General features: G+C 40.7%; 2 protein-coding genes across 5 annotated transcripts in view; both read left to right on the forward strand.

Moving 5' to 3' along the window:
- Positions 1 to 1,362: 1,362 nt before the first annotated feature.
- slc25a23a (solute carrier family 25 member 23a) lies at positions 1,363 to 9,712 on the forward strand. Of its 2 annotated transcripts, XM_019889289.1 has the most exons (12): positions 1,366 to 1,794; positions 2,136 to 2,225; positions 3,565 to 3,775; positions 5,369 to 5,492; positions 5,602 to 5,689; positions 6,080 to 6,191; positions 6,380 to 6,538; positions 6,632 to 6,784; positions 7,309 to 7,422; positions 7,532 to 7,699; positions 7,787 to 7,934; positions 8,680 to 9,712. In XM_019889289.1, exons 3-12 carry the CDS (start codon positions 3,581 to 3,583, stop codon positions 8,889 to 8,891), a joined length of 1,473 nt encoding a protein of 490 aa, XP_019744848.1. In that variant the 5' UTR covers positions 1,366 to 1,794; positions 2,136 to 2,225; positions 3,565 to 3,580; the 3' UTR covers positions 8,892 to 9,712. The 2 variants fall into 2 exon arrangements, with proteins under 2 accessions (XP_019744849.1, XP_019744848.1); XM_019889290.1 differs by lacking the exon at positions 2,136 to 2,225 and having other exon boundaries at positions 1,363 to 1,794.
- Positions 9,713 to 12,258: 2,546 nt separating this feature from the next.
- Positions 12,259 to 13,127, forward strand: part of khsrp (KH-type splicing regulatory protein) — a 13,265-nt gene continuing 12,396 nt past the window's right edge. The window contains exon 1 of one of the 3 annotated variants that reach the window (XM_019889267.1): positions 12,259 to 12,644. In XM_019889267.1, the coding sequence (XP_019744826.1) occupies positions 12,555 to 12,644 (90 nt within the window). In that variant the 5' untranslated portion in view covers positions 12,259 to 12,554. The remainder of the gene's footprint in view (positions 12,645 to 13,127) is intronic. The other 2 variants (XM_019889266.1, XM_019889268.1) reach the window with 2 other exon arrangements.

Consider the following 13,127-nt stretch of genomic DNA (forward strand, 5'->3'; position numbering starts at 1 on the left):
TGAAAGGGTTACATTTAATCAGCACGTTCGCCCCTTCTCCATGCAGCTTCCTTCACAAATAGCATTCTCTTCCGAACCACTCTCCTCACTTCCTTCCTCCATTATGCCTAACTTTCCAACCCATGTCCATTTGTTCCATACACTCTCCTGCTCAATTACCCAGAGTCCTCACAACTGTTTTGGATATTTTTTTAGACGCTATTTATATGTGGGTTCCAACATAGTTTTCCATCCATTACTAATCCAAGAAATTTATTTTCAGACACTCTATTTCATTTGAGTTCACCATCATTTTAACTTGGTGTTTGAAAAAAAAACAATTAACTTTGGTTTCTTTCAAGTGACAATTTATTTTTGTCAAACCAGTTTTTAATATCTTTAATTCATTTTCCACTGTTATCAGGAGCTGTTTCTGATGTGGCAATAAGGGGTGGATTAAGCCACATAAATCCCCACTGAAGGCCCAGGAAAATGCACAGCCTGCCACTTCATTTAACAATTTTGCTTTATTGAGTTCAAAATCAAAATCAAAATACTTTGACTTGAACATGTCAATCATCTTTGCAATTATGGCTTTTATAATGGTCAAGGTGGGCAAGTATCCATTCTGAAGGTCCAAGTGTGGCCAAAGTCAGTGAAGTCAGGACAAACACTGCTTCCTCACATTAAAAAAAAAGTAGTCAAGGAAGCCTTTCTCTTTTAAGGTGTAACACTAGCAGAGAAAATACAACAGCATGTTTGAAAATACCAACATCCTAACTTTATGATGAGGAGGTTTGTTCTGGATTAAGGTCGCCCGCTGATGAATCATCATGTTTGCACAGGGAGCCAAGACCTGCAGAACATTCCAAACATGTCCAATGGACAAATCAGTTGGTAGTTCACAGTTCTGAAGCGCTGCGGGAGATGATGAAGGCTGTGAGTGTTAGTTAAAACAGCTAAAACACACACACACCTGGTAAACAGCCTGTGTTTAATTGTGGTGCCTTCAAGCTCTGTCGGAACATGGCTGAGTTAAAGACCATGTGTTTTAATATTTTTTTAAATAGGTGAGAATTAGACCGTGCTACTGTACATACCATTCATCAGTATAGCTATCTATATAAACTAACCTTGATAGGTTGCTTGATTGATTGACTGATTTATTTAAGAGCGCGCACACACACACACACACACAATATATATATATATATATATATATTGTGTTATATATAAATATATGGAAAATTAAATCTTTAAATTAAGGAAATTGAATCACATTATTAATGATCAGTTGTGTTATGTTTTACTTTGGGAGAATCATCATCACGTATTCGTGAAGGGGTACTTATGGAATGACAAAAAGGTTTTTGTTACAAGCAAAAAAAAAAGAAAAGGTTAGGAATAATACTAGCCGCGCCCCTCCAGGACGAGGCTCTCAAAATCAGGAAAGCGGACTCCACCGTCAAGAATTACAAATGCAAATGACTCAATTTCATCGTAATGACAAAAGCCGACTACAGACTGCAGGCTTTTCAGGAACACCAAGGACCTCTTTTTCGGACACTCTTAACGTCGGAGGGCGTCACCCGAGCTGGTGCTGGCCTCGCTTCCTGGTCCCGAGGAGGAGGCGCTCGCAAGCAATTTGACGCGACACTTGAAGAGGTTCGTTTTGGCCAACAACACGTCCGTGGGCAACAAACACCTCCTTCGGACCACCATGTCCGCAGAAATTTCGTGTGATCGAATGCTGTCAAGTTGGAGTCCTGATCCTCTGTATCGTGCCATGGAAGTCGGGAGGTAAACAGCGAACGAGTGAGTTGCTTCGATAAAAGAGGGTACTGTACACACATAGAGCCTGTATTGTATTATTTTAATTTGGTTAAATCCCCGTTAAAGACCTATATGTTAGAATCGCAGTTATAAGCTCCTTGGTTTTATTTTACTCGAAATGTCAATTGTGTTGTCTAAATAGCAAAAATACATTTTAATGCAATAAGCAGTCAGCCAAGGTCAGTCGAAATACTCTACATGTACTGTATATTAACTGGCATTCTCTATCTGTGATGATTAATCATATGACATTCCATATTAGCTCTGCGTTTATTTCAGATCGCATCCATCCATTCATTTTCTAATCCACTTATCCTCACAAGGGTCGTGGGCGTGCTGGAGCCTATCCCTGCTGTCTTGGGACAGTAGGCGGGGTACACCCTGAACCGGTTGCAAGGCAATCCCAGCACTATGTAAGTCCCCCTTTTGAGATTTGAACCCAGGACTTCAGGTTCACAAACCCGCAATTCTATCGTCTCTACTAGCAGAGAGCTTATTTCAGATCCCCAATAACAGATTGTTCTTCGAATGGTGGCATTTTTTTTTTTTAACTATATCTTGGACACTTGGGCAGAACATCACCGATTGACTTTGTGGAAACAATATTCCTAATGCTAATCATTGCTAAAAATGACTTACAGTATGAATGCTTGTTTGTAACTGCCCGGGATTGATTGGCGACCAGTCCATGTTGTCACCCACCCCCGACCTCCCACTCGCCTAAAGTCAGTTTAGATACACCCAAGTTACCCGCAATTCTAATGAGGGTAAGAGGTTTACAACACCCTCTGTTAAAGCAGAAGTAGGGGACTTGAGACAGATGTCAGGGTGGCTACAGGTTTGTCAGGGCGAGGCAAGGCAGCTTTATTTATACAATACATTTGGTCCGGATAATGGATGGATGGATTTCATAAACAAAGCATCTCAGTGTGCTTCACACAGGCAAAGACATGACACCTAAAAGCATTTAAAAACACAACGGCTATCAACATTGAGAAGAAGAGAGAGAGAAAAAAAGAACATACGTTGACAACATTAAACACATAAACAGAAAACTTTTAAAGCATGTAGAACATTTACAAGTAAAGAAACCAACGTAGATTTCTAAAATTACTAAAAGACCATACTGTGAACTCAATTTTAATATTAAAAAACCTTATTCAGAGGTACGGGAAAAAAGCAAATTGATACTTTTAGCGTGGATCAATTACATTTGATCATAAATGCGTAGATTTAAAAGACATGCCAGTATTCTCAATCTGTCTAGTGACTCTAGTCCATTTATCATTTTCATCTGTAGGCCTGTGACTATCATACTGTTATGATCAATCCAGTATAGTGTACAGTTTAAGGTAAAACAGGTTATCTTGTGTAGTGACTGTGCAAAATTATGTCTTGACTATGACTACGTATGACTTGCCTAACCCAAGTGATGACTTGCTTGAAATTTAAGGGGGACTTGACTTGCCAGACTGTAACTTGGGACTTGCTTGAAACTTGATGGTTAGGATTTGCGACTTGCTCAGGACTTTCAAAATTGTAACCTACTCCTGCCTCTGCAGAGGTTTAAAGCAGAAACTTTAAAGGTACTGTACCAGCCCAGTGACAAGCCATTGTACCGGTACCAAAATTATGCATGTATTTTACAATTTTTGTCTTGAGCGTGTGTAAGTGAATCTTAAAAGATGTATAGTGTGTATTGTTGGAAGTCAGGCTTCAGTCATTCAATTGTCCCTATGCATTCTACCCCAGCTGACTGGGCACCGCCATGGCCCCTGCAAGGACTTGGCACCTCTGGGCCCACTGCCAGGACAGAATGTCCTCTGCACCAGACCAGGAGAGGGAGAAATTCTGGGAGGAGCTGTTTGATCAGCTGGATCTCAACAAAGATGGATACATTGACATACATGAACTTCGTAAAGGGCTAGCGGGTCGAGGGCTATCCAGAGCTTCGCTGGAGAGGGTAAGACCTGCACTCACCTGCACTACCATATCATGCAGTTGCAATGAAGTATGAAGGGGAAAACCAGCTAGTGATTGAATTAATGGAGCTTCCATCATTTTGTTTTCCAACTTAATAAATGAGTGTGCAGTTCTTTTGCTCTGCAGCAGTTGCGCTCACCTCAAATGATTTCAGTCTTCAGGTATTTAAATGTTTAAAGTCCCTCTAATGTGAAAATAAAAATGCATTTTAAATATATATGTATATTTTTGTTTTTGCTGAATTCACTCCATAGGATTTTTAATCGTAACAACATAAGCAGCTCACCTTAACTCATTCAGTACCAGCCAATTCTGGACCAAGTCTAAAAAGACGTTTAAAAACGTCTTTGGAAGTGAATTAATATTGTGTACACATTGTCTGTCTCTGTCTTCTTCCATATTTGTTTTGGTCAAAGCATGTGGGTCATATAGTTAGTTGGCTGTCACTTCCACAGTGTGTGCATTTGTGTGCAACATGATGTCTATTTTGGTTGCGTGGAACAAGACTTTGTAAGATGAGAATGGCAAACTACCATGGTGACAAACCACCAGTGGCTGCCAGCGCTCCACTGCCCTTGACCGCAAAAATAATAATTTCAATAAATTCAGGATTTTAAAACGTGTGTGTTTGAATTTTTCTTTTCGCCATGAGTGAGTGTTTAAAGGAGAAGTCAAGTCAAAAATTGTCTTCACAATAATTGGCCTTAATTTGGTAGCCAGGCGTTTGTGCGTGTGGTATAAAAATGAGTGTGTCTTCATTTTGGTGTTGGGACAAGTTTAGTATCGTGTGTTTGGGACCGCGTTGCGCCTCACTTGGGGTTCCAGCACATGGAGCTGCCGTGCCCGACACACCTGACAATTGGGTCACAAAGTAGTGTAAAAACAGGCACAACTTAATTTTCGTGCTGGGGCAAGTTAGTTTCGTGTGATTGTGAGTGAATTTGGTAGACCGCGCTGCTTGTCGCCAGTCGGCGCATCTGCCAATTTCATGAAAAAAGGGAGCCAATTTTAGACTACCTGTTACTAAAACCACATCTTTTTTGTTACTTGTGGCACATTTTGGGAGAATTGTCCCCCCTGATTTTTTTTCAAATTCGATGTGGTGAAACTGGGGTCACCAACCTTTTTGAAACTGAGAGCTACTTCTTGGCTACTGATTATTGCGAAGGCCTACCAGTTTGATACACACTTCTGAAATAATGACTCCACTCAAATTACCTTCAGTAATGTTCTTATTATGTTATTGTTAATCATTCATGATTTTAATTTATGTGAAGATATTGAACATGTTATTAATTTCACACATTAACTAGGAAACACTTTATTTCTATAAAACTCTGAAAGTGTTGAGACAAGTTTTTTCAAATCACACACAATCACAAATAAATCACAATGTCTCATTATTGGTGAGCTGTTTTCCGAAGTGGCCAGTGGGCTACTCTTCTGGTCCTTGGGGGCTACATGGGTGTCCATGACCTTTGTGGTATAACCTCGGGGATGAAAGTTCCTCTCAAAGCTCCCAGTGACAGCAGTTTATTGACCCATTTTCAGACCCAACTGTCTGTGTTTTTAGATTGTAAAAGCAGGAGACACCAACGAGGATGGAGTGCTTGACTTTGAAGAATTTACTCAGTACCTTCGCACCCATGAACAGCAGCTCAAAGTCATGTTTCGCAGCCTGGACAAGAACAATGATGGTCTGTGGCAGCCCGCTGAACATATTTTAATCACCATAACGGGCCCCTTTGCTTTAAAATTCACATATGCCACTTCTGTTACTCTATATATCTGGGTGGTGACATCAAGGTGAGATTGATGCAACGGAGATCCAGCAATCTCTCCATGCTGTTGGCTTAGACATCAGTCTCAGGGCTGCTACCAGGATTTTGCAAAGGTCTGTAACCGATGTGTCACGATTACAAAATCATGAACATGGTCTCCACTGCTTTCATATAAGTACACTCTTGACTGCACAACGTTATGTTTGATCTTGTTTTTAGCTGTAACGTAATTGCGTTGGTTTTGTCGTGTTTTTTTTACCTGTGTCGTTCACTGTGTCTTACAACTTTCAAAGGTTTTCAAGGCTTTTATTTACATATATGATGAACGTCTTACTTTTGTTTCTTAAAACTGACTATTTTTCCTGCTCTGTTGGTTTAGTGCTGTACCCGTATATTTTCATGTTGGCACTGTTCTGGTAAAGCACTGTGGTGTTTTCGATTCCATTTCCACTTATCTCCCTCTTCACTCAAACCTTGTTTATGTTTATGTGTGCGTCAACCAGTATAGACAAGGATGGGACCATGACCATTGACTGGAATGAGTGGCGGGACTACTTCCTGTTTAACCCAATCACAAACATGGAGGAAGTGGCGCGTTACTGGAAACGTTCAATGGCAAGTCTACACACATTGGAAATATAATATAAAGAGCTCAATGATTTTTAGAAATCAGTTAGGCTTGATGTATTTGAAAGCTTCCAAGGCAACGCACATTCCTTGCACCTGAAAATAACAATGGAAATGTTATTGGCATTTTTTTGGAAACAAAAAAAATATCAAAATGTAATCCCTGCCTTTCTCAGATGTTGGATTTAGGTGAGCAGATGACAGTTCCAGATGAATTTTCAGAAGAGGAGAAAAAGTCTGGCTATGTGTGGCGGCAACTGATGGCAGGAGCCTTGGCTGGATCCATATCACGGAGCGGAACGGCTCCCTTAGATCGTCTCAAAGTATTTCGGCAGGTCAGTCAGTCGCGTATTAAAGATCACTCTTATTTACTGTTCATTGTCAATAAGTTTCACACATGGAAACATCTTCATTACATGCTTTGGCAGGTTCATGGTTCCTCTCTGTTTAGTGGGAATGTGCTGGGTGGTTTTCAGTACATGATGAAAGAGGGAGGAGCGCAGTCCTTTTGGAGAGGCAATGGAATCAACGTTCTTAAAATTGCCCCAGAGACTGCAATCAAATTTACAGCTTATGAAAAGGTGAATAACACTTGCATCCTTTCCCTGTTTGTATTCAGTGTCTCTGAACAAATTTTAGCACAAAGGTACAAGAACTATTTTGTACGCTTTAGTTTGTCAGTTTGCTCAAAGTAATACATAAAAAGTATATGACTCATCTCCATGTAATATTGTGGTGAGATTGTGCATATACCCACCAACATTTTAAGTAAATTCTCTAATCATCAAAAAAATGACTAGAGATTAAAAAAATAATTCCCATCATTTTGGCATGCTCACTGCACCGTATGCTATGATATGTTTTACTGGTAAAGCATTTCCAGAATCAATTTTCCCCCAAACCTTGTTTTAGAGCTGTATGTTCTTTTGTTCAAATTTTGACTGAGGTCCGTGCTCTCCTGAGTGTCATCGTTTTAATGGTCATGGTTTTAATGTTTGATTGACTCTTGTTCATTCCATCTTTAGCCAGGGCTATACTCCATACTTTGTATAAATGGATCAATTGTGTTCCTTTTGTTTGTTTTGGTTAACTACCTTGTTTCTAGATCAAGCACATAATGTATGGCAGAAAAGATACTAAAAATCTGAGGGTTCACGAGAGATTTCTCGCTGGCTCGTTGGCTGGTGCGACTGCTCAGACAGCCATCTACCCACTGGAGGTGATTTCAAGTCATAAGACACATCCTCAAGACAATAATTGACAATGTATACAGTAATTTTCTGTACGTTCCCTTTCTTTGTGTCCATCGCTTTCTTTTTCCTTGGCAGGTGCTGAAAACCCGACTCACGCTTAGAAAAACAGGCCAATTCTTAGGAATGTCTGACTGTGCCAAGCAGATTCTGCAGAAAGAAGGCATTGCAGCCTTCTACAAGGGTTATGTGCCTAACATGATGAGTATTGTGCCTTACGCCGGGATTGACCTGGCAGTCTACGAGGTCAGGTGGACATCATGGTAGCATCTGTCTACGGGACACTCTCTGTACATGTGGTTTATTTCTTATAACTTGGTATCCATTCCCCAGACACTAAAGTTCGCATGGCTAAGTAGGAACAGAGGAGTTGCGGACCCAGGGGTCATGGTCCTGGTTGGCTGTGGTGCAATCTCCAGCACCTGTGGGCAGTTGGCAAGCTACCCTCTTGCACTCATCCGCACCCGAATGCAAGCTCAAGGTTAGGTGAACGGAGTACAGCAAATATCATATCTTCCATGGAATGCTGAGAATGTTGTTGTTAAATGCATTTCAGCCACAATTCAGTATATATACACCGTGTTCCAAATTATATGCAGATGAAGTATTTTTTCTGGATTTCTCAAATAGTCGATGCAAATGACAGTTGGCATCATTTTCAAATGCTCAACAGTGACCGTTAAAGTCATATGTCAGATCAGTGGTTCTTCACCTTGTTAGAGGTACCGAACCCAACCAGTTCATATGCATGTTCACCGAACCCTTCATTAGTAAAAAATAAAAAATACATTTTTTTTTTTTTTACAAATTCAAGACATAAAAAAAAAAAAACACATTTATTAAAAACAGAAAAAAGTACCGGTAAATAAAATTAAATGGCATAACTATAGGGTTTTTAAACTGTATGACTTACAGTCACACGGTGACTACTGAGAAAACTAAACTTGCCGCAGCACTGATTGGACAAGCCATGTAATGTGATTATCTACAGCCAGCGATGGACAAGCGGGCATGTCATAACTAATTGGCAACTTGAATCGGGTGTGTCTTAACCTCCATGGCAGAGGCTCCGTCGAACCCCTGAGACCGATTCACCGAACCCCTAGGGTTCGATCGAACCCAGGTTAAGAAGCACTGTGTTAGATACATGCTGCTCCAATGGAGCACAAAACATCTTTTGCAGTAGTAGGTGAGGTTTTTCATTGAGATTTCTCTCTCTCCTTTAGTCTCAATGAAAGGATCCACTAAGCCATCAATGACCACCTTGATTCACACCATTTTGACCCAAGAGGGTGTGGCCGGCCTGTATCGAGGAATTTCCCCGAATTTGCTGAAAGTCATCCCCGCTGTCAGCGTGTCATACGTTGCATACGAGTACACGAGGATAGCTCTGGGAGTGGATGTGGAGGGTAGGCGGGGAGCGAAAGGGAAGGTTTAAAAATGTGCGGCTGGTTTGATGTGACTTCCCTCTGCAAGATCTGTTAAACCTGCACGAAGAAGTGGACTTTGGTGGTGCATAGATTCACAGTCCCATGACTGCAAGCCTTAATGGACAAATACTAAAAGTGATATTACTCACTCCCCTGCCGTTGGATGACCTCACAAGAACATAGAAGATGTGTGAGTTCCATTGCACTGCATGCACTCAGTCATTGTATCTGCATTCATATTTACACGTGACGACTTGCATGAACTGACCTGAGAACCAGCACGTGCACCGCAAAGGGGTTGTGTGTCTCCAAACGCAAGAGGGGTTTCTCAGCCTTTTTTTTTTTTCTCCTCACAGGGGTAATGTAGAGAAGATAGACGACTTTCAAGAGCATTGTTCCACTGTCCGAAGGTTCAACTAAGTGTTTTAGTTTGTGGACTGAAATGTCTTAAGCAGAATGACGGAAACACTGACTGCACAACAGTGAACAGTCAAATAATAAATGTAGAGTCAGATAATGTTGATTTGTGGTATTACAACCAAAACAAAAAAAAAAAAAAAACCTCACACTTGCACTGGTCACGTCTGGAGACGATGTCTCACAGCCTCTTTCCAATGTCGATTTGCAAGTCAAAGAGATTGAGTCAGCTTTTAAAAACACTACAGTGTAAATTGTATTATGGCCTTTACAGTACCTCCTCTCATTTTTAAAATACAAAGATTTTAAAACTCTGTTGGAGTAAAGATGAGCATGATTTTTTATTTTTCCAATGAATACCTTCTGTACCTATATTTATGTTTCAATTGTTATATTTATAATAAATGCAAATGTGGATTTATGTCTTTTTAATTACCTTATATCAAATGTCATGATGTATATCGGGTGTTGGCCCATTTGGTTCATTTTATATACAAAGGGTCCTTTGCTTTATCATGAAGTTCTGTTCCATCGTCAGGGGCAATCGGATCAAATCTGTATAGTCTATCACGAACCGACGCAAACACATAAGTGAAATCATAATTACAATAAAGATTTGCATGAAAACATCTCGAGGCTTTAAACAAAAAACAACCAAATGCAATCTATCCAATATATTGCAATATATTATACCGGTACACATAGATCATATCTTTGAGGTCTACAGACAATTCCTTGGACTTCATGTTTGATTTGTACACTAGCATGCATTGTCTACGATGCAACATAGAAATGTCGGCTTTTACAAATCAATCAACTGACCACATTTTTACAAGTGGGTTTCATTTGACCTCTAAACTTGAATGTCCAACTGCAATGTTTTCATTACTTTTTTGCACAACTTCGTGTGGTCTGACAAAGAGCGGCTCGGCAAGTTCCCAACAGGTGTTTAATCCAAGAATGGCTCAATATACATTATTTCTTGGTTCAATTGGAATTGGTATTAAAACAGTCCCCTGCATCATGCTGTCTACATTTTGGCACCAGGAGACCAAGACAACACCAAATAATTGGTCGAAAGTACCTCGCGATTGTGAGGCTTCAAACAGGATGTGCTCAGAGGGAAGTGGACACTGAGCTTTGAGTGTCACAAGGTGTTATCAGCACGTTGCAACAGAAATACAGAGAGGCTGGAAGAGTCACAGAACCGCACAAAAGTGGACATTATTTAAAATGTAGACCTATTTGTCGCTTCATTGATCAAACATCTGGAGTAAATTTTGTCGTCAAGCCTTTTGTTATCAAGCCATTTGGAGAACTTCAAATTGTGTAAAAAGTACTCAAACACTGAACAATGTGAAATAATAAACTTTTCTCGATATTCAAAGACACAAATGAATGTAGACCTAAAATAGAGCATAATTTCTCTTCCTAACCATGCGAAGAACAAAGATAATTCCGTTTCATAAACTGCCAGCTGCGGCTCAGTGGAGGGGGCAGATCTATACTTGTGGTGGCCTGCTTCAATATGGTAACCCAAAAGAGTTAAAACAAAATAATTACAGCGAATTATTTTGTAATAGCGTCATGGAAGACGACTGGTTGGCATGTTCGCCTCACAGTGCAGAGGTTGTGGGTTCAAATCTGAGCTCCGGGCTTCCTGTGCGGAGTTTGCATGTTCTCCCCATGCCTGCGTGGGTTTTCTCCAGGTACTCTGGTCCCCCCCCCACATTCCAAAATCATCCATTGTAGGTTAAAGGGAACATTGTAAATTGTGATTGTATGAATGTTTGTTTGCCTATGCGTGCCCTACTATTTGCTGGCACCAGTTCAGGGTGTGCCCCGCCTACTCTGAAGATAAGCTGCTCAGATAATGGGTGAATGGATATTTTGAAATAAATGCCATTTTGATAAATAACAGACAAATGACTAGGAACATTTACGATATGATAACATCATTAGGAAATATTTTCTTACTATTCCTATAAATCTAATAATAATAATGTTTTTACAATGTATTTTTTAAAATAATACGTTACTCATTTTCCAAAGTTTTACAAAAAAAAAACGTTTCAATGTGATTGGCCACAATGGCCGTTTTTTCAGCTCAATGACTTAGTGCGTCAATCAAATCACATAAGGCGGAGCCAGTTAAGGGATTGGCTGATTCTTGACACAGACGTGAGCAGCCGCACTTGCATCATCGATTCAAGCGTGAAGAACCCTTCGGGACATGAGACAGAATGGCCGCAGGAGACGTCAATTTCAAAGTTTCTCAGAGAAGTTGCAAACCGCTTGGATAGTTGGGGATACAAGTTTTTATCTGAGCCTGAGAGAGGATTGCAGCAGCAGAGTGTTTTGGATGAGGTGGTGCCTTTAAAATATAAATTCACCTAACAGTCCAGCCTCGATGCGATCAAATGCTCAAGCTTTTGGTCACACTCAGAAGTTTATCCATCCATTCATCCATCTTCCGATCCGTTTAACCTCAAATGGGTCTCGGGGCACTCAGAAGTCCAACCTAGTAAATGTGATTGACAGGCCAAGTTATTCTTGTGAAAAACAACATTATGTCAAAAAAAAGGCCATTGTGGAAAAGCACACTTTGTAAAAAAAAAAAAAAAAAATTAAAAAGTCATCATTTTTTAAAGTATGACATTGTTAGAATAAACATTACTTACTTAAGTCAGAATTCTGACTTTAAAGTGAGAATTCTGAAAATAAAATGAGAATTCATAAATAAAAGTGAGAATCTTGACGACCTTTTTTTTTTCTTCACAGGCCCTAATCCTCTAACGTTAAGTATGTCAGGTGAGTCTTTGTTAATCTATGGCAGAAATGTATAGTGACATGTAGAATTCATGAAAAGTGAAGGTGTACTTTTTGTAACTTGTTTGGGTGCTGTGCCTTAAATATTTTGTCTTTTTTTCTGCCATGGAAGACGGCGTCTCGCGCTGGCGTCTGTTGGTTCCACTCCAGACCAGGAGGTGACGCAGTTTTGAGGCGTTGACATCAGATCTCTAAAGAGAGGAAAAAGGCTGAGAAAGGCCGGACCGGGGAGGGCAGAGGCTAGCGTACATTGATTGGTTATTTTAAGCAGGGAACTTTGCCGGCGTGGTAAGCGATCTCCCTCACATTGGCGTTCTTGCGTCGCTCAACACAAGCTTTGGCCTACCCGCTTCAGCGCAGCCCGACCCGGCCAAAGCCACACGGCCTGCCCCCCGTGTGTCGTTCCTCCTTAGTGTGTGATCACCATGTCCGACTTCGGCTCTTTGCCGACTAACGGCGTCGGCGCCGGAGCGAAAAATGATGCTTTTGCGGACGCAATGGAAAGAGCCAGACAGGTAACGCGTAATAATCGTACGCTGCAGGATGCAACTGTCTAGCCATTTAGCTTCGGTCGTAGCCGATAGCTCGATTAACCCCGTTGTTAGCTTCAGTTGACTAGCTAGGTGGTAGCGATATGCCACCGGCAAGTGAACCCCGCTATAAGGCGCCGGTTGTATTGTGACCTAAACTGAATCCAAATTACAATTTGGACTGTCGTGTTTTGAGTAGATCGGGCGTGAACTCCAGAATCCTAGTCATTTTATAGATTTTCCCTTCCATCTGGTTTGAGATATATATATATATATATATATACTTGACTAGCTAGGTGGTAGCGATATGCCACCGGCAAGTGAACCCCGCTATAAGGCGCCGGTTGTATTGTGACCTAAACTGAATCCAAATTACAATTTGGACTGTCGTGTTTTGAGTAGATCGGGCGTGAACTCCAGAATCCTAGTCATTTTATAGATTTTCCCTTCCATCTGGTTTGAGATATA

Source organism: Hippocampus comes, unplaced genomic scaffold (assembly GCF_001891065.2).
Source record: "Hippocampus comes isolate QL1 unplaced genomic scaffold, H_comes_QL1_v1.1 scaffold86, whole genome shotgun sequence".
Lineage (NCBI taxonomy): Eukaryota > Metazoa > Chordata > Actinopteri > Syngnathiformes > Syngnathidae > Hippocampus > Hippocampus comes.